Source organism: Pseudopodoces humilis, chromosome 6, assembly GCF_049639895.1.
Source record: "Pseudopodoces humilis isolate 2021_Gansu_Grassland_sample_001 chromosome 6, ASM4963989v1, whole genome shotgun sequence".
NCBI classification, from domain to species: domain Eukaryota; kingdom Metazoa; phylum Chordata; class Aves; order Passeriformes; family Paridae; genus Pseudopodoces; species Pseudopodoces humilis.
The window spans coordinates 59,510,301-59,535,774 of NC_142205.1; the positions used below are offsets into that span (position 1 = coordinate 59,510,301).

General features: G+C 43.7%; 1 protein-coding gene across 2 annotated transcripts; it reads right to left on the minus strand.

Moving 5' to 3' along the window:
• Positions 1-400: 400 nt before the first annotated feature.
• LOC102110519 (glycerol-3-phosphate acyltransferase 3) lies at positions 401-23,264 on the minus strand. Of its 2 annotated transcripts, XM_005525583.3 has the most exons (12): positions 23,073-23,264; positions 13,131-13,203; positions 7,070-7,340; positions 6,524-6,598; positions 5,938-6,027; positions 5,651-5,744; positions 5,121-5,236; positions 3,971-4,026; positions 3,435-3,520; positions 2,880-3,008; positions 2,327-2,406; positions 401-1,502 (listed from the first exon to the last, which is right to left on the minus strand). In XM_005525583.3, exons 1-12 carry the CDS (start codon positions 23,211-23,213, stop codon positions 1,376-1,378), a joined length of 1,338 nt encoding a protein of 445 aa, XP_005525640.2. In that variant the 5' UTR covers positions 23,214-23,264; the 3' UTR covers positions 401-1,375. The 2 variants fall into 2 exon arrangements, with proteins under 2 accessions (XP_005525640.2, XP_014110309.1); XM_014254834.2 differs by lacking the exon at positions 5,938-6,027.
• Between the last annotated feature and the right edge of the window lie 2,210 nt (positions 23,265-25,474).

Consider the following 25,474-nt stretch of genomic DNA (forward strand, 5'->3'; position numbering starts at 1 on the left):
CAGATTTTTAAATTTTGATTTATAGAACAGTAATTTTTTTCACCATTAACTTTAATTTCTCTTTGCTAAAACACTTAGAAATTAATTCAGCTAAAAATTTAGAAGCTGTTGTTTCCCAGTTAATTACAGATTCATTGAGTCTCCCTGATATGACTTCATGCTGTAATTTCAAGATGAGCCTGCCTCCTACTCTAAGGATAAACAGAAGCCATCTATGCACCTTAGAGTCCAAGGAGAGGGTAAAAAGGCAAGAAAGTCAGGTTAGAAATCTGTAGAACTCAACTACAGTTGGTCCTTTATCTTGGTGGCTGAAGTTTCCACGATTCCAATGTTAAGATCTCAGGAACTGTAACTTTTTCAATTATATTGATTTAGAGAACAGTAGTAATGCAACACAAGACCCATTAGAAATATAGAATTTATTTCTCATTACATTCAAACAGCAATATATTGCAGATTTTGACATGCCATGTCTCATATCAAAGCTGACTTGTGGATCCTATGTTTATAGTTGTGATAGCTATTGCTAGTCCAGGAAACAAAATGTGTTTCTGGAGTTGCTCTCTTGAGAACTTCAAGCCATTAACAATAATTTTCGTAGATGGGCACTCCTGACAATCCACAAAAATTCATCTGTTATAGCCTACATTATTTAACCCTTACTGTACCTTACCTTTACAGCTCCGGAGCTCAAGAAAGCAATTTCAACAACAGCAATGGACAGGGAGATTGAGGACTTGCCCTTATCTTCCATCAGGCAGCAGTTCCCAATAAGGGCAATACCATGTTAAAAGGCAACCAAATTCCTCATGGCTCATGTTCTGTACTTTTGACAGGGCAGCTCCTTTCCCACCCTGTAGGGTCTCTGTAGCCCTTGCTTCCATTCCCTCCTTGCACATCCAGGTGCAAGCTAACAAAAAGGTCAATCTTACAGTTCTGACCACATCATAAGCATGTTAAGATATCTACAAAAAAAAAGTCTGAGCAAAAAAAAAGTACCATGAACAAGAGGTATCTTCACAGTGTCCTGACTGCATCTGTTCAGTGTACTTCCCTTCATCCTTACAAACTCAGAAAAACTGGGGTGTTTTTTTCATCTTCTAACTCTGCAGGCGTTCAGCTTGGGAATACCAGGAGCTTCATCATCACATGAAGATGGAGGGGGGCTGGATAGTGAAAGAATGAACAGAGAGGAACACAGACACTTGCCCTTGGCAAGCTCTTCACCATCCACACAGAGAATATGCATACACACAATAAATGATTTTGTTGTTTTCTTGTTCTATTTTTTGTCAGTTTTTTTTTTTTTAATTAAAAAAGCCACATTACTCCTGCAAAGGCTGGTTGTGCAAAGTAACTTTTCAAGAACCACCATTCAGTCTGACTCAGTTTCTGCAGACAAGCTTCCTACTGATCCATTTCTCACTAGCATCTTGCTGTAGTTTTTCTGCTGTTCTTCTTTGAAAGTATCTTTGACTTTTGCTCGTTTCAGACCTCCATCCCTGGAACAGAGCAAGAGGGAACAGTAAACCATCAGGGCTGTTATGGCTATTGTTATTAAACTACGCATTACATTAAAACACTACAGTTGATTAAGGTAGGTAATCTAAATGATTATTATTACTATTATTAAAGGCTTTTCTTCAGAACTTCTCTAACATTCAATTTTAAGCACATTTATTAAAAGCTCTGCCTTAAGCCACCAAGCTTATGCAATTCAAATTTTGAATTCAGCCAATTAAAGCAGTCTATTAATGCTGGTAACAGGCTACACTTACAATGGAAATCTTTGGTAATCTGGGATGCTACTTCCCCAGACTGCAGAGGCAGCCAATCTTCTGCAACACTACAGTTGTGTTTTGCCTTACATTATTCAGGGCTAGGTCTCATAGCTGAATCTATTTTCCCATTCTCTTCATCTGAATTTTGCTCTCAAATTTGTGTCATGTGAAATCTAGGCATTATCCTGCTACTTACTGAGGCAGGACATGAGAAAGAGCATAAAGCCTCAAGACCTGTTTTATTTTTTGTTGTTCATCAGATTTGCCAAGAAACTTCACTTTTGCTACTTAATCTCAACATGAGAAACAACTGTGAATGGACCTACTTCAAAAGCAACAAGCCTTTAGACGAAACTCACTGTATGCTACATGCTCCAAAGATTTTATACATCTTCTACTTTCACATACATGCATGTGCTGTTACTCCATTGTTTTCCCTGAGTGGAATAAAGTGATGTTGAATGTCACAAAGCTAAGGAGGGAAGCACCTATCAGTCAAACTAACCACAAACAGTCTATGATCTAACAAGTATGGCATCACTCACCAGGGGAGTTCAGTCAGTCCTCCTTGGCGAGCAATGGCTGACCTCACTCTGTTGGCAAACTTAACAGCATCTTCATCTTCCTTCAAGGTTCATAAATTCAACATAATTAAAGCAGAGAGAAGTCAATTGAAGCAAACTTTCATAACCTTTTTTTATCTGCTGCCTCATCAAATTAGCTCACTGCCAAACAACTCATTCCTTATCATGCCAACATCACAATCTGATCTTCCCATGTGATAATAACTCATTTTTCCTCTAGAGTGGTGAAATTTGGAGAAAATTTTTCTTCAACAAGATGGACCATTACCATTATTGCTACTGGGAACAGCACTGCATTTACTGCTATCCTTTGCATATTTGATGCACTGCTGATGGTGCCAAGCTGCATCAGGAAAAATCGAGTCAAATCATGTATCAGTCAGCACTGACAGAAATCCAGTACAAAACTGGAGACATGGGGTGGGTAGAGGTTTTGGAGGAAAAAAAGAGTAAAAGTGCACTTTCAGGCAATCAAGTTCTTAAATAACAGTCAAGCAACCAGATGCTGGATTACCTTTCTAACCATTGGTGGCAAGTACCACACATTGCAAACAATGGCCCAACTGGTCATTATTCGCAGCAGATAGCTCACTATGTTGTATTTGCTGCTGTTCCAGAAGGCGTCTCCAAACTGAGGATCATACTGCAAAGGATCACAAAAAACAATTGATTAAGCCTTTCCCCACACCATCACAGCCTCTCAGACCTGGAATTACGTGACAGAACCAGCAGTAGATGTCACCCATTTATCTGAACAGCCAAAAGAGTTAAGTCTGCTGTGAGGCAGGAAGCTTCCCTTCAGCATTGGGAAGGACTAGCTGGATTTCTTTTTCTTCCAGCTTTCTGGATGAAGAAGCTGACCCCATCAGGGCCTAACAGCCAGGCTCCATAGGCCTGAGAGACTTCACTCTAATTTCAGCCACTTATTCTCCAGGAACCATCCACAGCATGCACCCAATTGCCAGAGATACTGCGCTTTCAGTAGCAGCTGTACTGAGACAGCTTCCTGCCCCTCTGACAAAAACCTGCCCCAAACTCTGAAATTCAGCAGCCAGCTATTTCCACTTACCTTGATTGCAACAGGATAGATTGTCCCTCCTATTTCAAAGCTCCCCTTCTTGAACATCATTACAGATGTATTGTTTATGCAGGTGCCTGTCCAGAAGAGAAAGTCATTGCTTCACACAGACATTTCAGCACAACACAACATCCACGTATAGGTCTTACCCATAAAGGGCCTGCATTTGCTGCTCACTGACTTAAGCATCTCTTCCCTGCTTACTTTTGTCTGGTGACTGACTCCTTGAATGAAGCCAGAAGGTGTGCAAGCCAAAAAGCACAATGCTGAGGTTTAATCTGTGGGACAGCAAATTAATAATCTCAGGGCAAAATAAACAACCTTCCCCTTCTTCTGCCAGGAGAAGCAACGTTCAGGGACAGCATTGTGTTGTCTCCATATATATTCATCCTATATTAAAGATGAAAACCAGGAATGACCTAACAAAGTAGAAGCCAGAGTGAAGATGGATTTGAGCAGCAAAAGCCATTAAAAGAGAACAGGGATGACATCTGCACTGAATGGACATAAGTAGTTCAGTTTCTTACCTTCTGGAAAAATTAAGATTGGGAGCTTGCTTTTATCTGCCACGTGTTCCCTGAGTCTGTGGAAGCAGAAGGAAAGCTTAAAAAACAATTCCTTTCCACTCTTCTTTCCCCAGGCAGGCGCACTTAAAATACCTCTATATATTATAAATGTATGAAACCAAAGCCCTGTACTAGTACTAATTTGTACTTTTCTTTTCTACAGAAACTGAAGCTTTGTGCCAGCCATCCCTTAGGCTCCTGGAACATTACACTGAGATAATATCCTGTTTTCTTTCCTCCACTTTACTTTAGTAATGACTGTCAGATAACCTAACAATTCTATGCCATTAAGCCAGTCCAACTAACTCTGATCATCTCAGCTTTCAAGAAAAAAACCTGACTGATGCAGTAGTCCATCCAGCCTCTGCTACTTAGCATATTTCTTAAAAAGGGGACTTCTAAATGCCTACAGTTCACACTATGTGAATAACACTTGGACAATTTGGTAAAACTGTCCTGTTGTGCAGAGGCCAATAAGCCAGTGAAGAAGTTGACTTGTCAAAATTAGCCTAAAAAGTTCTCTACAAAAAAGGAAGAATTTTTATCCCTGTACTACAGTATTCACGGGTATGCTTTTGGTGACATCCTGCAGGAAACCACTTTTGTACACAGCTTATATTCTTATAACAAGACATTTTTCCTCTCACCCAAATAAACAAAGCTATTCATTTCACAAATTCCAGTGAAACTGAGACAGATTTTGTCACAGAAAGCTAATTTTACCATCCTTATTTCTCTTCAACAGAAAGTAACATAAGTTAAGTACCTTCACACCCTTTCAAAAATACACACCTGAATTCATCAGACATTAGTTATTATGCTGATGCCTTCGAACTGAGATGCTTTGTGTGAGAGTCTGCAATCCAAACCTTCCCAGAGCCTTGGGTCTGAACCATGACACGATGTATAAATGTGTTTCAAGCCTTCTCTGGTGACCTGGGAGCCTGACATTTTGACCGCAGTGTTCTGTGCCAAAGCCCACACAAGCAAGCACACTCGGGTCATTCTGTGTGATGCAGTGTGCTGCACACCAGCCCTGCAACTCATTCCCAAATCCAAGTCTTTGCCTGCCCGATGCCTCTCCAGGGAGGCAGCCCAGCACACACCTCACCTTTTTGTCACTAGATGGCGGTCCTTGATCTCTGAGCGCTCAAACCAGACGTGAGGACAGGCCTTGACCGTGGCTCGCTGGATAACGCCCATCAGCCCACCATGAACCTGGCCCACCTGCAAGCCCAGCAAGGCACATCAGTATCTGAGACACCTGAAAGGTAGAACTTCCTCCTCTCCACCCCTCCAAGAAAATCCAACAAACCCAAATGCACTGGGAGGCTGCAAGCCAGGACTGAGCAATAACCACAGAACTGTTAAAATGCATTCACTTGAGAGAATTTAGACAGTCACATGGAAGCCTATCTTAGGTACTTCAACAGATTAAGAGCCTGGCATTGACATTCCAAGGACAACTCCTCTAGAACATAATATAGACCAATTTCAGCACCATTTACACTTTTCCCCACTGACCAGTGCTCAAGCAAACATCTTTGCTGTGAAAGTTAAGTACCGAAGTCCACAAGCAATACCCCAAAATCTTTCCCTCTCCTGGTCCCTCTGATGTAGTTATTTTAGCTCTCTTCATACCATTGCATAGCATCCATCATTTGTCAAAATGATCGCATCGATCGGTGATGTGTGGTTGGCAACACAAATTCCTCCTTTCTGAGGTCTGTTTTCCCTGCAATAAGATATATTTTTGTTAGACTAATAGTGCACTAAGCACCACCACATTACACACCAAAAAGGTCCATGAAGTTGCCAGGTGAGTCAGCCTCTAGTGTGACATCAACTTGCAGCTCAGGAGAGAGCAGTCCCCATTTCCAATGGGATGTCACACGCACATAAGCATATATACACTTTCGCTCACTCACTTGTTATGGTAATGGATAGTACCAGACAGAGCTCTGACGAGGATGCGGGAGCATGTAAGGTGAACCACTTCACTTAGGTAGTTTTTCACACTGAAAGAAATCAGACATCTGAAGCATCCTGGAAAGCAGCTAGATGCACATGCAATATTCTCCAGCCTACTCAACACAACTCAGGGCTGAAATTTTCCTGGTATTCTGGAGCACAGAGAGATATTCCCAGCTCTACCACCCACTTGCTACAGCAGCTCAGCCAAGATACATCATATTCTTGGCACCACTTAGCTAGGCAAGGCTGCCTTCTCTTTCCTGGGTATTTTTCATCCCAACACTACTACCTGCCCTACAATGTCCCACTTGAATATATCTCATGGCAGCAGAAGGAGCCCATCAAAAATCATCACCCTCAGTGCCAAGACTGACAAGAACCCAACTTCAGTCCAAATTCAAAATGCCACTGAAACAAGGTCTACAAATTTGTGGGTGGACTATCAGTAGTCTGTTATAAGTAAAAATTTATCCACTCCTAATCTTCAGCTGTTTGCACTGATGCAATTTGGCAAGTTGATTCCTCACACACAGTACCTACCTGCCGTTTGGCAGCTGTCCCACCACTGTTGTTCCCACAATCATTGACGTAATCCCAATGGCAGCGAGGGTGAAGCTACAGACAAAACAGACATTAAACCTAAGTAGCTTTGCTCATTGTAATATCACTTTTCCCCTTTAAAAGGAAAGAGATTAAAGAAATTCAGTTACTCCTCAGACACTTGACATACGCAGTTCTCTAACTCATCAATTCCCTGACCTATTGCTTTTAAAGTCATGGTGTAGCAAAGGCAGCAGATCCAGATACTCCCATGCACACACAGTGTCAGGGAGCTTTAGAGCTTATATTTGTTCTGCCAATACACATGGACTTAGGGGAAGCATTCATGGAAAAGATGACCACCAGGCCTACTCTACTCTCCATAGTGAGTAAGGGCTTCTTACATAAAAGGAGCCTTTAAGCAACTTAATATTTTATAGCTGCCAGTGCTGCTTTTTAGTTAAAGAAAGCTGAGATGACATTTTCCAAGAAAACACAAATTTAACCATTCCCAGGCTAACAAAACCCCTCAGCACCAGAGCTTACCGTAGGGGCAGGAGGAAGCAGTACCGCACTATCACCCCAATGACCCACACAACTGTCAGCCTCAGGCTGATGTAATGAAAGTTGACATTAGTCCTTGTGAGTAGATTCCAGGAGAGCAGCTCTTCTGAGGAAAATCGTTGAGTGACTTCATCTTCCACAATGGCCTCAAACCCTTTTCTGCAGAAGTAGAAAATGTGGGAGAATTCGAAGTCTGCTCGATGCAGAAGGGCGATTTCTTTCTCCATAGGCGTTTCATCTCTTTCAATGATACCTTGGGAAGGAAAAGGGTAACCACCTGAGAAAATAGTTCTGTGATGTAACAGTTACCCTCCAGAATACTTGTCGCTCTGTATTACTCAAGGAGACAAATTTACTGTCAGAGGCCCTCCTAGGACAAGAGAGGCTGTGCAGTTGAACACAGCATACCCTGCAGGAGGTCACTTCCAGCTCCCCTTCCTTACACCAGCACAGTGAGTAGCAACTGTATAAAGTTCAGTTACCTTACTGAACATGAGGCAAGGAAGCAAACTCTTTCCCACCATCTGGCATGTTCTCAACTCAAACTTTACCCAGGACTCTCTTATGCTTTCACGAGAAATCAAGGGAGACCTTGGCCTTTCAATTCCCTTCTGTACTCTGTGTACTTAAGGGCATTCAATCTCCTTTATGGAGGCTTCCCTATTCCCATCTTTTGTCTGACATTCTGGTGTCTCACAGCCACAATACTGCCAAAGCCCAAGACCACAACACTGTGCATGGACCAGCTCTGAACCGAACACACCTCCCTGCCTTCACAGGACAAATATTTTCTGTAAATACAGGTAGACCACACAATTTTTTTTATTTTACTTAAAACCAAACAAAGAAAAACACTCCAAAACATCATGTCAAAGGAAGTTGTGCCTAGAGGAGCCTTGATTTAGTTCAGCACTAACAGCTGTTCCAGCTCAACTCTGACTACATAATGCCTGGAGAGAAACTTGGAGCATCCAGAACTGCAGTGCAAACAAGTATTCCCCTTCCTCCACCCTTTTAATTTTTTAAGCTTATGGCCTGATAAGCGCAAATTTTTCATCAGAGTTTTCAAAGGCAAGAACAAATTGTGTAAGCTAAACAAAGATCAAGTATCTGCTTACTGGTAAGCAAGTCTGGCTCCAGAAACTGATGACTAAAGAAATCTAGAGTAACAGTTAACCAGAACAACCATCCCCTGAGACACTCAACTTTGATTACAGAAGTCCAAGTTCAGGTTGCCACTCTGTCAGACACCCTCTGATAAATTACATAATCTTTGTGCTTTACATGCTGAGATAAAAAAATAGGAAAGGACATAGCACCCAATTTGTCAAGCTGCTAGGAATTTTCCACATCGTAGGATGTGTTTTTTGTAGGAAATCTTCCTTCCAATGAAGTCTTGCCAGCAGAAAATCTCTCAATATATTTCCTGTGCCAATAATTGTAACATTTAAATTAGAAGGGATATGGAAAATCTTCGTATTGCACATACATACATATGGGATAACATGGGAAGCTCGAAGATGTAAGTCCCACAAACCACTAAGGTAAACACTAAAGAAGAACAACACTGCAACAAAACCTACTGGCACCTTCAGCTTGAAACCTGGCAGCTACAACTTCCAGTTGAACCAGCAGGCCACCTCAGTGCATTGTCCTATCACTAGCCTACAAATATAAACCATTAATAATACGGCACACCCAAAAAGCCACATGCTCTTCAGGCTTTTAATTATATGAGCATGCACCAAAATGGACCACGCTTATGTCATATGTTAAACCCAAATCAGAGCTCTAGTTTTTGATTCAATTTTTCTTGCACTCCGAAAATCTCCAAACTTTGAAATATCCAGGTGAGTCGGTCCAACCTGTCTGCTCCATGTTGCTGAAAGGTTGTTGGCAAGAGACCAGGGGAACAGTCCAGCACCAATAAAAAAAGTACCACCCCTGTCTCCAGATCCAAGAGCTGGGAATGTTTCCTCCTTATCCAGCCCTTGTCCTTCCCCCTTATTCAGCACCACTCAAGCAGCTGGCCCATCTGGCTCCAGCTTCTCAGCTGGAACTGAGGAATTGGCCCAGGGCTCAAGTTTATCACACTGCTAGCAAGCTGAGATAGGAGGGCTACCATGTCTTGCTTCATCAGCCTGCACTGTCGTTGTCACATGACACCCCCATGCACCAGGGACAGCAGACTTGGGACAGCTACCTCAAGCCAAGATCTCAGCAGCACGTAAAGGTAGTATGAGCAGAAGGTATTAAGAACAGAATTACACACACGCTGCTCTGGTGATGTACTTAGCCTTCTTGTAATCACAAGCCACATTTAACAGCCTTTAATCCCTTGGCCATGGGCAGAGCTGAGTTTGCCAAAGACAGCAGTACACAGGAGTACAGCAAACATTTTGCTCAGCCAAAAAAAAAAAAGCCATAGTCACTGATTTTCTCAGTGTTGCAGCACAAGTCCCAAGCCTTCAAGCTCCCATACTCCAGTTAACTAATTATACCAGGCTCAAATTTGACACTGCTTACTTACACAGTAAGTAGATCCACTTAGCAGTATCTAGCAATTAGCTCCTTAGTAGTATCTACTTATGTAGTAACTAGATACTACCAACATTATTTGCATATAAGAGATTTTCAAATATCTTCCTAGCGTTCTGTCTTTTTTAAACCCACCACCTTGAAGACAACACAACCAGCACCCACTCAGAGAGCTGAGAGCTAGTTATCCAGCTGCAGTGAGATAGACACCTGCCCTCCAAGCACCTGCTCAGCCAAGAGTTACCACTGGGTCCAGCACACACTGCCCTCTAGCAGAGAAGGATTTTGAGGTGACAGCATCACATAATGCCCCACGTAACTGGATCAGCTAAATTTCTGTTGAAAATATTCCTTATCACACCACCAACGCAGGGGAACTCACTGCCCTTTCTGCCAAGAGGTGCACACTGGATTTGATACTGCAGAGAAAGGTGGTGTCTCCTCAATAATAATCACTTGGTTTTTGGGGTTTTTTTTGGTTGGAGTTTTTTTAGGTTTGTTTTTTTTTTTTACTGAGGGATACAATTTCAAAGTGTTTGGGGAGGACCATTTTTGCTCTGCCAGGGAACAGGAAAACTTGCCCTTGCACATACATCTGCAGTGCTCCCTCCTATCCTGACCCACCTCCTAGTACTGGCTGGGTGGTCAGTAAAGATGTAAAATGTAATACACACATCCTTTCAGCACTTACACATTAGTGCATACACACACAAAAACATCTGCCTTTAACCTGTTTTAATCAACTACTCTATAATTCATTATCAGCAGGAGTTTCTCCTCCCTCAGTAAATATTGCATAATGCAATTGGGCCTCAGTCTGCTCATGTTCTGTCACCTCAGAGGACACCAACTTATATAACATACTGTTAGACCTACACCTGCCCTGGCCCTCAAGTACTTTCTTTCACAGCCAGGAGCTCCTAATCACAAGTCCATTACTTCTATGCTTAAAAAATTCCCAAGAGCAAGATATGAAGCATAGCTTGGCACCACATGTCTCCCCATACTTTCTCACGTAAGGGATAGTTAAGACTCCAGCTTCTGGCAGAAAGAGCCACCTCCAGCAGGGCAAGGTTTTAACCTTTATTTCAGGTATACAAAGGGCATTAAAAAGGGCTTCAGGCTACCATTGTGATTGTGTATCCCCATCCATAAGGCTGCTTGAATGTAGCCTGCATGCAATCATCTATATGAATTACCTCAGGCCATTTTTATTATCTCTAACGGTCCTTCAGATAGTGGAGTACACTTAACACAGGTTCTGAACCACAGCATGTATTAACACTACACACCCCTCAGCTGCACACAGGAGAAACAGCTATTTGTAGCTTCTTTTTTTTTAAAGATAGTTCAAATAAACTACTAGCTAGCACCTCTCTTCCTTGACATCTCTTTACTAGAGAAGAAATAACTGTGTGTAAGAATGATCAGATGTCTAGGAGGATGACAGTTCCTACTGTGCAGCTAAAGCAGCAGAGTAGGGTCTCTTGCCCTCTCACTGGCCCATGATGTGATGGGGCACCATCAGCCTTACAGGAAGAAAAAGGGTATCTTCCTGCATCACTGACAACCTGGGAAGCAGACAACATGTCACTGACAATTAGCTGAAAGGACAGCTAACCTTGCCTTCCCCCTTTCCTCCCAAAAATCCCCACAACTTTCAGGACACTGGTAAGTGATATAGGATGTACTTTTTCTCAGCCACTTGAAAGTCAGCAATTAGGCAAGGCAAGTTTTAACCCATTTTCAGAGCTGCTGTGCACTATCTCCAGTTTACTATTACAGATGCTGACAGATGCATCTGCTGCCATGGAAGCCAGTTCCATGCCTGGCCTGCAGATAGCATGATCCCAGTGTTTGCAGTATTGATAAGGATATCCCTTTGGAGCTGAAACACACACACCCAGCTCAGCAATTCAGTCTCCACTACTGGATCATGTTCTCATGAGCTAATCCACAGGCTCAGGTAAAAACTGACTCGTGTGCTAACTGGCAGGCTGGGCCTGCTCCCAGCTGTGCAGCCTAAAGAGAGAGCACACAGAAAAACACTTACACTGCTGCCACACGCTGTCAAAACAGAGCAGTTAAATAACTGAAGCATTCAGGAACCAGGAGGAAACCAAGTGCTGGCCGTAATGCCTTGTTCAGCCTTCTCCTAGTTCTTGGGCAAACTCAGATTTCTCTCATGGCTCCAAAGTCTTAAAGCCAACTCTGACCTACTACAGTCTACCACAACTCACACACAGTATGAGTTAAGATACAAAGAACTAATTTCAAAACTAGGCTAAAGGAAGAAAGATGAAGCAACTTTTCAGCTGTCTTTCTACAGACAGTGAGCATAAGAAGTTTTGCAACCACTGATATGAACTCCAGAGAGTAAAAGGTCAATAGCAGCAGACTGAAAAGAAGACAAGTAGCCCACCACACACTTTCAACTTGCAGTCCTACCACAGAAAAAGTACTGAGCTTGGGAAAGAAAAGTACTGTCCAACAAACACTCAGATCTCTTCAGAGAATATGTAAGTGCACTCCAATGCTGTTAGGACTGAGATAGCTGGCCAGCAACCCTGCAAGCATCAGGGTAAAGACATTTCAAGATGAAAATTACCCTCATATCTAAACACAAAAATTTCCATCAACTGAGAACAGTCTCCATCTTAAGCTCTACTTTGTTTTGTTAAATTTCATGTTGTTTCATACCCTTAATTTTCTCATCCCCTGATTTTTCATCTCAGTACAAGCCAGTAAAAGCAGTACTCTATTTTGCAGGAACCATTTCCTAGCCAGCAGCATTGCAAAACAATTAGATATATAAGTGTGCTGATTTTCACTGGGGTAGAGTGAATTCTTTTCACAGTTGCTAGTATGAGGCTGTGTTTTAGATTTGTGCTGAATACATGGTTGATAATATAGAGATGTTTTTGTTATTGCTGAGCATGATTTACAGAGCCAGGGGGTTTCCTGTTTTTTGTACAGCCAGGCTGGTGAGGAAGTTGGGGGTGCTTGGGAAAGTGGGAGGAGACCCAGCCTGGACAGGTGACCCAAAGTGACCAAAGGGATCTTCCAGACCATATGGTAATATGCTCAGGATATAAAGTGGGAGGAAGAAGAAGGAAAGCAGGAGATTTGGAGTGATGGTGTTTGTCTTCCCAAGTCACTGCTACCCGTGATGGGGCCCTGCTCTCCTGCCTGTCCATGGGAAAGCAGGGAATTCATTCCTTGTTTTTCTTGCTTGTGTGTGTGAGACTTGCTTTCCCTGTTAAACTGTCTTTATCTCAACCCATGGGTTTTCAGGCTTTTACCCTTACAGTTCTCTCCCCGATCCCACTGGGGCAGCGAGTGAGCAGCTGCCTGAGGAAAAACCATGACTTTCAGTGAGCATGTAACATGCCACCTCTTCCCCGGCTCTCTCGTGCACATATCTAACTGCTTCATCTGAGAAGGCATCAGTACTGCAACATCACAACATTAGTCTCATCAGTGTGACTTTAACCCAAGCTCTCACCATTAGCAGTAGGAGTCCGTGGCACCTGTGGCTGCGGCTTTTTGGCACTTTTTTGTAACCGGATAGTGGCCCACTGTTGAAAAGAAAGAAAACATTCATTTCACAAATGCAGTATTCACTTAAGGAAAAAAGTCACCAAAAAAACCAATGGTTAGCCAAAAACATGTTGTGATTTTCAAAGAACATCTTCACCAGGTATTCATCATTCATCTTCCTCAGATGTGTCCACAAACCCAAACCCATATACAGTTCTTATGAAGAAACCCAGAGCAATTAATAACAATTTTGAAAACCAAACCGAAACAACACTCTGTGCTAGTCAGTACTTCCCAACTCTGCTTTCAGTCTTTAGAGAGCCAACTCAGTGCTCCACACCTGTTTCAGTTCTAGTTCAGGTACACAGCCACCAAGAGCCTGAAAGGCCTCTGTCAGCCTTGCTACTGCCACAACAGCCACCGAGTCCAGACTGCATGGAAAGCCCCAGGAGCTGAGCTAGACAAAGGACACACACAGCACATGTTCACAAAGCTGACAGACATACCACAACCCAGCCTGTCCTCTTACAGAGTAGTTTCATCATACTGGAGCAAAAAAAACAAAGTCCTAACTGGGTTAAGTGAAACTGAACCCTGCATACAGCTGATTTCACTAAAATACAAAAAAGCATTTGCAGTCATGGGAAGTTTCAATTAAATTCAGACTCAACCCAAAAAGGATCACACTCAATTTTCCAAGATGAGCAAACCTGATATTTCCCTTGACTCTGCAACTGCTTGTTTCTTGGCGTCTTCACAGAATCGTAGAACGGTTTGGGTTGGAAGAGATCTTAGCAATCACCTAGTTCCAACCCCCTCTCCCATGGACAAAAACACCTTCTACCAGATAAGGTTGCTCAGAGTCCCAGCCAGCCAAGTCTTGAACACCTCCAGGGATGGAGAGTCCACAGCTTCTCTGGGCAATGTGTTCCAGTTGCATTCTCTTCTCCAGGCTGAACAACCCCACCTCTCTCAGCTTTCACTTAAAGCTCTGAGCAGCAGCAAAACAGACCAATTCACCAGCTTTAGGGTGAGCTACAGAGAGCCCCTTCCCCAGCCCTTGGGAAGGGCTGCCAGCTCACTGGGCTTAACCTGCTCTTTTACTGTGAGTGGTCTGAGAAAATTAGATTGAAATATGGAATAAGGTAAGCTGCGGTCTCCAGTGAGTGTCAAAGTTCCCCTGGATCCTGCACCAGCCTCTGGCAGAACCACATCAGAGGAGACTTTGTTTCATTTCCAGCACTGATGAGCCAGTTTAACCTCTTCTCAGGGCAGAAGGCTTTCTTGACCTCCATCTGACTCAGTACCAGAGAGCTTTTATATAGCCCTCTATCTCAGGCTTCATTTTAACTGGGTTAATTATAATCCTTTTTCCACCCCAAAGTCTGTGACATCAAGAGTAGCCCTTCTAGCCTGAATCCTTCCTTTTCCCAACATGGCAGCTTTGTTAAGGGATGGAAAGTTCAGTCAAAGAAGGCTGATTTGGTAGTTCCCCATTATGCACATCAATTCCTCTTCCACAAAACTCCTTTCTATTTCTAGGAACACTATTATAATTGGCATTTTCAAGACAGACAGGTCACCTGGGAGAAATAAGCTCATCTCAAAAGATTGAGATATTATCCTGTTCAAATCATAATAGCTTAATCAGTATCAAAGGTGTATTTTTGTAAGAGCATACAGATAATGCTTGGTCTGCACAGGAAGGACACAGCCCCATGTTAAACCACGCATTTTCAACTTTTCCCCCCCAAATGAGCTGTGGGACATATGGAGATGCAGTTCCTTTTGAAAGGTCAGCATCCTGACTCATAGCATCATCTGCAGCAGATAACCTCCCAGTATGAACCAGTATGGCTTACTGTATCAGGTTTTGCTGAATCACAACCTACCCTGCCAATATCATCATTCATTTTCTCAGCTCTACTGCTGGTAAGGCAATAGGTCTTCCAGAAAATAATTTTAACTGTAGGAATAACTCAGTTCTTTCTGTAGTACTCAAGTACTTTCAGTAACTTTCTGACTACACATTATTCTTAGCAGTACTGTGACCATTAAAGTTCTGGGAAATACCAAATCAAAACACTGATCAAGGAAGAACCGATTCACAGCACTGTCATTTTACATTTTGTCCATGGAATGTAGGATTTAGGGTGCAGAGGCAACCCATTTACGCAACCATTTCTGACCAGACTTGAACCACTGCATTCAACAAATCAAAATATCCACAATCAGGTAAGTTACTTATCACACAGAACAAGAGCATATTTGGCTAATGGTCTCAGCCATACACACCAGCAGAAAAAAATAAATGTTCATCTTTCAAATCCTCTCAAAGGGATAATTAAAACCTAGAAGAACACTTTGGTGCTCAGAAAGGGAATGCAACACTCCCTTCAGAAAGCTCTTGCTACAGAAATCCTGCAGTTACGGGTTTGTGCTAGACTGCGTCAAAGCCTGAGCCTCAGCACAAATCATGAGGACACAGGTTATTGAGACAGCCCTTTGTAATGCCCAAAAGCTTGCAACACCCTCCTGTACTGCAGTATCTTTGACGTTTTGGTATGCAAAGGAGGCGGTGCAATCTTCCCAAAGCAGAGAAATTATAGGGTCATGTCACTCAAGTTTCTATTCCTCAGATGCATTCATCAACCCTATTCAGAAAGGCACATTCCCTCTTCCTAAGTGGTCTGACCTTTGCTCCTCAGGTCCATCTAACTCCAGAAAGGTGCAGCAGCCCACCTGGGGGATGGAAGAATGGAGGCAAAGAGAAAGCCTGGAGAGGACAGTTCCCTTTGCTAACTACCTGTGCCTTCCCAGAAGATGGGAGCACTGCCACAAGCCTGATGCCAGTGTGGCAACATGTACTAAGGTTGCATAGAGCATTCCAGGGAACAGCTAACTTTTGCTCCACAAGTCAGTGGCTGAGACACTTTTACATTCCATGCCAGGACTCTCGGGATTTAAGCACACTTAATAAAATAGGCAATGATGAGACCAGTTCCCCCTCTTGTTCAGGAGCATTTGGGCATTCCTAAGGACCCACATCTACCAGATGACAGAGCAAACAAATTTTAAGTTCTCTGTCCGCTTTCTTCTTACCTCAATTCCATCATACTTCCAAAAACTATGCGTGTTCCAGCAACCAAGGAGCAAGAAATGAGAAATTTTTACTTAACATCTAATTCTTTCACGTAGCTCTCAGGCACCTGAATTAAAGGCACTACCATCAAAACCAGAATCTCAATTTTGATCAAGTTAAAAGCTCGCTTATATCCAGGCTGGGAAACAAGAGACACCACCCGCAGTAATGTGAGTAATTCCCCTTCCTTCCTGCTAGTCAGGGATATGTGTCATCCATCTCTGCCTCAGCTCGTTCCTATGCTGAAGGACAACGTTATGCTACAAAGAGCTAACACAATGTGAGCTGATCCATCCCACAAGAGGGGAAAACAACATGCTTATATATTAGAGATCAAAGCATGAAACAATTATAAGCCATAGCATTCCTTCTATTCAGGAAATGAGCAAAAAGCAGACTGGCATGTCTTTTGGATCTCTCAGTAATATTGGCACAAATCTAAGTGGTTTCTCCCAGCTGGTGCTGAGCTGGCAGTGCCAAGGACCTTGGTGCAGATTTGTGTTTTTAGTATAAAGTATAAAACACCAGGCTCCTGAACAGATTAAAAATAGCAGGGCAACCCATTGGACTGAAAATGTAAAGTTAGATACCAGCATGATCCCAGAACTACAAATATCACCACAAGTCTGATTTTGAAACTAATATCCTAACTGCTGACAAGAAAGTAGCCTGGATGCTTTAATTACACGATACAGAATCTGAAGATAACACACTTTACTAGGCAAGGAAAACATCAACTTTCCCCTGAAAAGGTCTCCCTCCTCATCCTCTGAAAAAAGGCCTCTAACTTATCAGCACCTCAGAAAAATCCAAAGTGGCCAAAAGATCAATTTCACTTACACATCACTAAGCAACTGCCACACATAGAGGACCTATGCAGTACTTGAGGAAAGATAGTTGTCTATTTGCCAACTGTCTTATCTGGAGCTAGGAAGGGCTTTTGAAATCTCTTGTAAACGTGCAATTTTTGCCTCTGAGGTCTGACTATCTCCAAAGCCAAGCCTGACATGCCATTTAATGAAAGCACATCTAGATATTCTTCGCTGGGATCAAAAGACAAATCATTAGGAACACCTCAGAGGATTGCCCTGCTCCCCTAAGAAATGGGGCTTAGCATTTCACCTCATTTACCACTTTCACATCACCTCTGACTTAACAGTGTTTGATAGTTTTTTGGAAGGGAGAGATTACTCAAATTTGCAATCACATGGAGACAGACCACTGGTGTTCCTCTTTTAAAGGCACTGCCAGATAAGAGACAAAAGTTTATGTGCTAGTTTAGGTGAGCACTCCTCCTTGGAATCTCTCCAAACCTCAGAAAGATTGCAGAGCACATCCCACACAATGCCACTTTGTTTAACACAGCAAAATCTGCATGCCAGTTATTGGGCTGTTTTGTGTGAAGCAAGAACACCACCACCAAGAGGAGCAATCATTTCCAAGTCAGGGCAAAAGGTCCCCTCTCATCTCCTGTGCACTTCTCATTCTGATAGGACACCCTTGGCACTGCCTCCAAGGAGCTTCCCAAATTCTTCTGCACACAGGAGTTGCATAGCAAGTCCTTCCTGGTGGACAGGTATCCAATGAGCAATTAAAGAGTTCAGCTTTATAGGATAACACCAATGGCATCAGCAAAAGGAATGCTAAGCAGCTTCTTTTACAGCAGTTTCACAAACTTTTACTTCAAGGCAAGCTCTGGATACAGCTGCTGTTATTTTAACAGCATTTGCTTATTAACAGTGTTCACATGCTGTAAAATTGAGAGCAGTTTCAGACAAGAGCTGTTGATCTGGAATATGGTGCATTAATTACTGATGCAACCACAGCAGAGAGCAACCCCCAGCTCTGACAAACATTGATGTGCAAGGACTCTTGATTTTTATATCTGTGGTAAACACACATAAAAACCTTCAAAGGACTGGGGTCTACATTAATACAGGCTAGGGATTTAATCCAAGATTCTGCACAAAATTTGCTAATACTATTCCAAAAGTCAGTGTGAGCCCTGTAAACAAAGGTGCATCATTCACATCAGGCATGTCTCCAAGACAGGCTTCTCATTACCATCTGAGCTGGCAGCTTTCAGAGCTCTCGGATTCTCCCCTGCCCAAGACTCCTTGAAGGATTCCGGTTACACAGACAGAGGCCTTCATTGACTCTGAGCAATGACATTAGTCAGCAAAGCTTGCTGCTGAGGCCAGTGAGTTACACAAGCAGCAGTCAAAGCCCACAGTGATTCATCTATTTATCAGCTTAAGTCCTCTCCTTCTCCCTTCCCCACCCTCATACCTGGTACCACACACAATCCTGATGGTGACTCATGGGAAGAAGCTGCAGCCTGGCATACCTAGGACAAGTGTAACAGTCCATCCCACCTGCCCTGCACAGCCACGATCTCCAGTTTTACCAGAGGCACTGAGAGGTCTTTTTTCTTCCTCATATCTAGGCCAATGCATGTTGCCAAGGTCATCTGCAACACAAGGAACTTGCACTTAATGTCCACCTACAGAATAATATTACACTTTCCAGCAAAAATACATTCCCTACAGGCAGCATAATAAGGTATCAGAAATTGCTTCTGTTACAAGGGGCTGCTGTTAAACCCTGATGGATCAGTTACAGGACATGAAAAACACCTACAAGTATAGCATCTGCTGTGCATTACAGCCAGCAAAACCAGCCACACAAGAAGCACTCTCTCTGCTCACTGCAAGCCCCCACAAAAAGCCTCAAGAGATTGGGAAGGGGAGTGCACTAAAAGTGCTTGCAGTCATCAACAAACCATTAGCCCAGAAATAGACAATAATGTGATGTTAGTTAATAGCCAGGTTGTTTCCTGACACAAATGTGACCTAAAGACCTCACTCCCATCAGGCTTTCTTGTTTCTTAATATTTTACAACTAATATGCACTGCACAGTTTAAAAAACACAATACATTTTCCCATTAGAAAAGGGCAAGCAGGGCAGTTTGTACAGACTGCTGCTGCTAACTCTACTGTCTCAGGCAGCAAGGCACACCCAGAAAAAGGCCCAGCAGACTGGAAAAAAAAACCCCAAAGTATTTAACAAGGTGAACTGCAATCCATCAAGCAGAGATCATCACTTTTGGGGTTCATTGCTACTGCCAAATATATAGACACACAGTCCAAACCAGTCCTCCAGATTTTCTACAATCTGATGGAAATAGAGAAATTTATCCTCTGTGGCTGCTCTAGTAGCTGCTCTGTGGGCCTCACTGTAAGACAAAGGACTTGCTGAAAGGCTGGATTCTCCAATGCTTGGCAAAATAGCTCCAATGGCATGTTTGCAGGGCCCCAAATCATATTAAGAGTTCACAAGAGGCAATGAATTAAGACAGAGCAAAAACGAGACCCCGAGGTAAAGATGTACTAAATGTAAAATTGGAAACTATCTGTTGATGTTGAAAAATAAACAGGGAGCAATGCAGAGTGCTGTGATGACTGCAAGAGACAGTCCTCAGCATTTCAGCAGTAGGGAATATTTCTGTGGCAAGTGACTTCACAAGCATCAGGACAGCAGGTGAGTAGTCCAGACTAGCTCCTCCTAGGGGCAAACAGCTGCTGGAGATCTTTCTGGAGCAGTACTCCCACATTTTAAAAAGCCATACTAACGTGGTGCCAGAAATCCTTCTACTAACACTGGAAGAAAAGCTACAGGCAAAACTGAACAATCTCCTAAAAGTTTGCTGAGTTTGGTAAGGCAATTCAGAAGCAAGCTAATGCACTTTCAGGAATACCCACATGATGGGGGAAGCAAGCTTTCAAATAGGAAGTGGTCTGTCTGCTGTACTTCTTTAGCTCAACTTTCTACTAATATTTCCTATCACATGGAAAAAAAATACATTCACATAGGAAAAAAATATATCCATATAAAGCTGGTAATCCCTAGTGCAGTACTTAAGGGCCAAGTGCAACCCAACAAAAGCACATCCTCATCTGCACATGCTGCATTTTGCTTAGCAGCATGTACTTGCTGAGGCAGCTGAGCAGAGAGAAAAATCTATTGTGCACCAACTGATGTCCCTTGTCAGAAATGTCAGATGGTCAAAGTACAAAAACAGTTTGTTCCTAAAGGAGCTTTCCCCTCCCTTTTCTCAGTTCATGATTCCAGCACCAGGAACAAGCTTCAGCCTTCCTGAAACAAGCAGAAAAAGTTTTTTTTTTTAAATTGGCATGAAAAAGTTCAAGCACAAACCCCCCATCATCTTCAGCTTGCTCCATCCCACAGCCTATGTGCAATAACTGAACACCACAGAGTCATTCTTGGATGTCTTGTTTTATCTGACATGGCCTGAAGAGGTATCACAGCAAACTAGAACTGTCCCTGAACTATGGACAGACTTGGACCCTAAAAATAGATTGACTCTAATAAAGCTGACAACATAGGCCATGTAGGAAACAAACCACAGTCACTTGTGTCCTTCCAGCTATGCCAAGACATGGGATATAAACCGGCAAAGCCAGGGAGCAACTGGGTATCAGCAGGGATGCACAAACAACCACCACTTTGCAGACAGTACCTGTATTCTGGCCCATTAAAGAGGCAACAAAAGCAGCAGCATCCTGACTGAACACTCTGCAGGTGCAAGAGCCCACTCTCCTCCTGGGAAAGAGAGGAAAAGGCCTGGGGAGATCCAGGGCTGGGAGTGGAAGAGGAAGCTTAAGGAAGTTAATAAGTTAACGCTCTGCTGAAAAAGGCCTCAGCCATCAGAGACTGCAGCATCCTATGACTTCACAGAGCCAAAAAACTCTTCTCAGGAGAAACACACACACCCGCAATTCAACATCCCAAGAAGTCTCAGACACCCAGCTAGCAGCACATTTCACTGTTAACCTGATAGTCATTAATAATTATCCCTTATAAAAAGAAAGACACCCTTACCAGTTATTTAATTAATTAAATAATTTAATTTACTTTAATGTAATAATTTAATTAAAATTTGGATATGCAAGGATACAGCACTTTTCCCAATATTACTCTGATTAATATCCACAGTTTAGATATTACATGTCTTCAGGTGCTCTTGCAGGTGCTGCTTGGACCTGGCTGCAGACAATCCGCCTCTGTCAGGCTTCTAACCAAGACAGACCTGAGAGCCAAGGAAGAGGAGACATCCCACAACAAATCACTTCCTTTCAGGGATTATTCCCATGCAAGAATTCTGAGGACAAATTCTCAGGCAAAATAATGCCAAATTGAGATAAGCAGAATACCTGGGTGGATTGAGTTTCTCCACTCTCCCACAGCAAGTCCAATTTAGCTGATTCTTCTCAGAATACTTTCCAATTTTTCATTGCCTTTTCTTTTATATATACATTATATCATATCCATGTCCAATATAATCATGTATTAATATAATTATTATTATATTGAGAAGCATGCAACTCCAGAAAGTATTTCATGCAAAAGTAATGGTAAATATTGCAAGATAAGTCATTGTTTCCTCCCTTAGGCAACAGGAGAGCTCTCACAATTAACCATCATCAATATGCTGTCAGATACTTTTCCATAATTTTGCCCAAAATATTCTGTTGCAACATTTGATGACACTAAAAATAATGATTAATGATCTAGGAATAAAGAATGCAAATTGTGGTTATTCACAGGTGAAGGCAAGTCATCTAAACAAGACTATCTCACTAGGCCATCTGGATTGCTCTGTCAGGCCCCAGTAATCTTTGCCTCCTCAGCTTCTGCTATTCAAATCATTTTTTCCACTAACAACTGCATCTTCTCTCCTCAACAGTAATCCTGACACCATTCACAGTCCCAGAAAGTACTTTGATCAGATTCATTCTCATCCAAAAGCCTTAAAACATTTTGACTTAAGATGCATTTAACAAATGCTGATTTAATAGGTGGATTTTTTTTTTTTTAGCCAGGCACTGAAGTACAGGAACAAGGCTTGCCTGAAAACCTCGAAGAACAAGATGAAATTAGACAAAATCTACTTTCCATAGTCACATCCTGATGTATATTGCACGGTCACTGTCCCGTGAGGCATTTCACTTTTCCTCCTTACAGCCGTTTCCTTGGTTTAGGTGCCCCTCCTCCCTGAAAAACGCGTCATAAATATTTAAATCTGATCATGTCCACCAACAATTTAAAAACACTCTTCCTCACCACTACCATGAGCTTCAGAGGGACGGTTTTCACAACCGTATTAAATATGCAGAAAGCAGCTCCTCTGCGAGAAACTGGCTATCCCTGAGAATTTAGGGGCAGATGGCAACTGAGGTGCTGGACGTGCTCAACTCGGATAGCAGTCGACGTCTCTGAGCACCAGACCTTTTACACCCCTCGAGAGCATGAGCCGGCAACATTTCCCCCAGGTGGAGCACAGCTGCCACGGAGCAGCGACAGCCTCGCCCAGGCCACGGTACAGCCTTAGGTAACAAGGTTTATTCCGCTCTCCTGCGGGTTCAGGGAGACCACCCCAGAGCTACGCGAAATTAGCACAGATCCCCAGCTCCGCCCCAGGGCTTTAAGCCCGAAGCTACAGCCGGGCAGAGCTGATGCCAGGCAGGACGTGACCCACCCGCTCTCCTCTACAGGAGGAGACAGCTGGAACCGGAGTGGACAGATGCTCCTCGGGGATATCCAGCCCCTCGCACCCCCCGACCGGAGCGAGCCGTGCCCGGCCCGCCGGCTCCCCTGGGACCGGGGGGAAGCGAGCGAGGCGCAGCCCCGCGGGGAACACAGGGCCGGCGACACCCCCCTTCTCTCCCAGAGCTCCCGCCTACCTCCAGTGTTTTCACCAGCACCCGCATATAGGCCTCGGAGATGCCCAGCGAGATGCCCAGCGCCGAGGGCAGCACGATGAGTCCGAGCACCACCGCCAACCACACGGCTGCCACCTGCCCCAAGGCCCACACGACCTCCATGGCGGCGGGGCCGCACGACGCCAGCGCCGGCAGCCGGGACCGGGCGGCGCCGCCTCCCGCCGGCCCTAAAGGCCCGTGGCCGTCCTGGCCCGCCCCCGGCCCGCCCCGTTCCGCCCTGCCCCGGGGCCGCGGGGGACCCTGAGCCCGGCTGGGCCGGTGCAGGTTTGGAAGCTGATGAGGCGCGGGAGAGGACGCCCGCGGGGCGGGAAGCAGCTAAAACCGGGTTTAGCGGACGGCACAGAAGGCTCCTGGTGTAGGAGAAAACGTCTGCAGCGGGTGCGGGCGGGAGCGCAGCGGCACTGCCGCGGCCAGGCGGGTGCCTCGGGGCAGCAGCGTGGGCTGGAAAGCCGTAGGAAACCTGAAACGAGTAGCTTGGGGAGCAAAACTGAAAAGGAAAACCGGGGAAAGCTCCTGGGTCTGTGAATATCAAAGAGGACAAGGATAGCTAAAGAAAGGGAAAAGGGCAAGGTCTGCACTGGCCCGCCTGTGTTTTCTCAGGATTTGAGCATGGAGGAGGGATTCACCTGGAGTCCAGCCCCCACCCCGGCATTAGGCCCACTCCAAAAGAAAGCAAACTTTGTGGCAAGTGGCTAAAGGAGGGTTTGCCTGCCCCGACCTGTGCACAGCAGTCCTACAGCACTTGGCATGACCGAAGAGGGATGGCAACCTTGACAAAGCATCCCGGGGAAAGGGAATAACATCATCTTCTGAGAAAAAGGAAGTCAGCATATTTTCTGTGTGCATCTTTCATAAGTGTTTCATAGAAATGGAATGTTTGGTGTGCCTCTCCATATTTGAGGGATCAGAAATATATCTGAAAGCCAAGCCAAGTTCTTAGGATCCACTGAAAAACCTGAATTGGAGCCCAAGGCCCGAAGAACTATTTCCAGGAGAGTCGTGTGGACAAGGGCGTTGCTTTCTGGCTCCTGTTTTTGGCTCTGGTGTCTCTCCTCCTACTCTTTGCCTCATCTGGTTAAATAATTTCTGTGAGGCAGAAGCAGGATGATCCCTGATGAAGCAAGTCTCTAGACACAACAACCACAATTGTCCAGCTGTATCTGACATTGCCAAATAACACTACAGCATCTTCATTCTTCTAAGTGTTTAGTTATCATCATGCCCAAAAGGCCCAGTTAGGATCAAGGCCATAACCTGTCAGTACCATATACATGGTAAGAAAGAGTTCTTACTATCTGCACTACAAATGGCTTTTAAATATTGCAAAGATGTGTGGATCCAAGTCAATTTAAAGTGCCTAAAGCTCAGAACAGAAACAAATAAAAGAACATTACTTTCTAGACTGGCTGATATTAATAGCACACCCATGGGTAAGATATTTTAATTTTGTATTTTCTCTGTTGCTTCCCAAGCAGTAAGTGATACAGGCTTTTTAGTATTTGCTTGTGAATTTTTATCTGGGGTGAAAATGGAAAAGGCCAAAGGATTGGTTGGCTTGTTTTCGTCTGGCATTAAGGAACAAAAGTCTTCATCAAAAGGACAGATGTAGCCCAAGCAGCAAGAGTGGATGCTGTCCAGATCTGGAGGAAAACAGTACAGTGTTTACAGTAACAGGTCATACAGCTTTGTATCTCCCTGACATTTCAGTACCTTCATTTAGACAGCAACATCTAATATTGTCATCTGAAGCAGGAATTGCAATACAGATAATCCTGTGCAAGGCAAAGTGTTGCCTCGTAGGTTTGCTAAGAAAACAAACCTTGAAAACCGAAAATAATTTGACTTAGTCAATGTGCTTGTAGACCTTTGCTTTAGTGAAATGGCACACCATACGTCAAATTTGATGGCATGTGGCAAATTCCTGAGTCTCAGAAGGCTGAAATCCATCAGTGTACCTGGAGAAACAAAAGAAATTTCTGGAGACCTCTCCTTGTAATATTCATCACATGGAATTAAGGCATTGTTTTTTTTTGCTGCAATAGCCTGGCTATTGGACCTGCTGGCACTGTCCTCAGGCTCCATAAATAAAGAGTAGGAAGGGAGCAGTCTCTACCAACATTTGTGTTTTAAGAGCAGGGGAAGTTGGCTGGGTTGACCCCTGTTCTCACTGCAGAACAGTGGGGAAAAACACTGTGAAAATGTGTCATGACAGGAGGCAGTTTTAGGCACAGGCAGCCATCCTGTGTGAGCTGAACAGCACCAGGACAGAGGCAAGACACACACATAAACAGATACTCTTTGTTTTTTGTGTTCAGGCTTCCCCTCCATACTTTCATGAATAATTCACAAAGCTGTTAATGTTA

Excerpts from the sequence above, each read along its gene's own strand:
- LOC102110519 (XM_005525583.3), bottom strand. The coding sequence starts at position 23,213 with ATGGAGGTCGTGTGGGCCTTGGGGCAGGTGGCAGCCGTGTGGTTGGCG. Across the intron at positions 2,407-2,879 it reads TGCCACCAATGGTTAGAAAG|GAAGATGAAGATGCTGTTAA; the intron begins GTAATCCAGCAT and ends TGAACCTTGAAG. Across the intron at positions 1,503-2,326 it reads GGACTGACTGAACTCCCCTG|GGATGGAGGTCTGAAACGAG; the intron begins GTGAGTGATGCC and ends GCTCTGTTCCAG.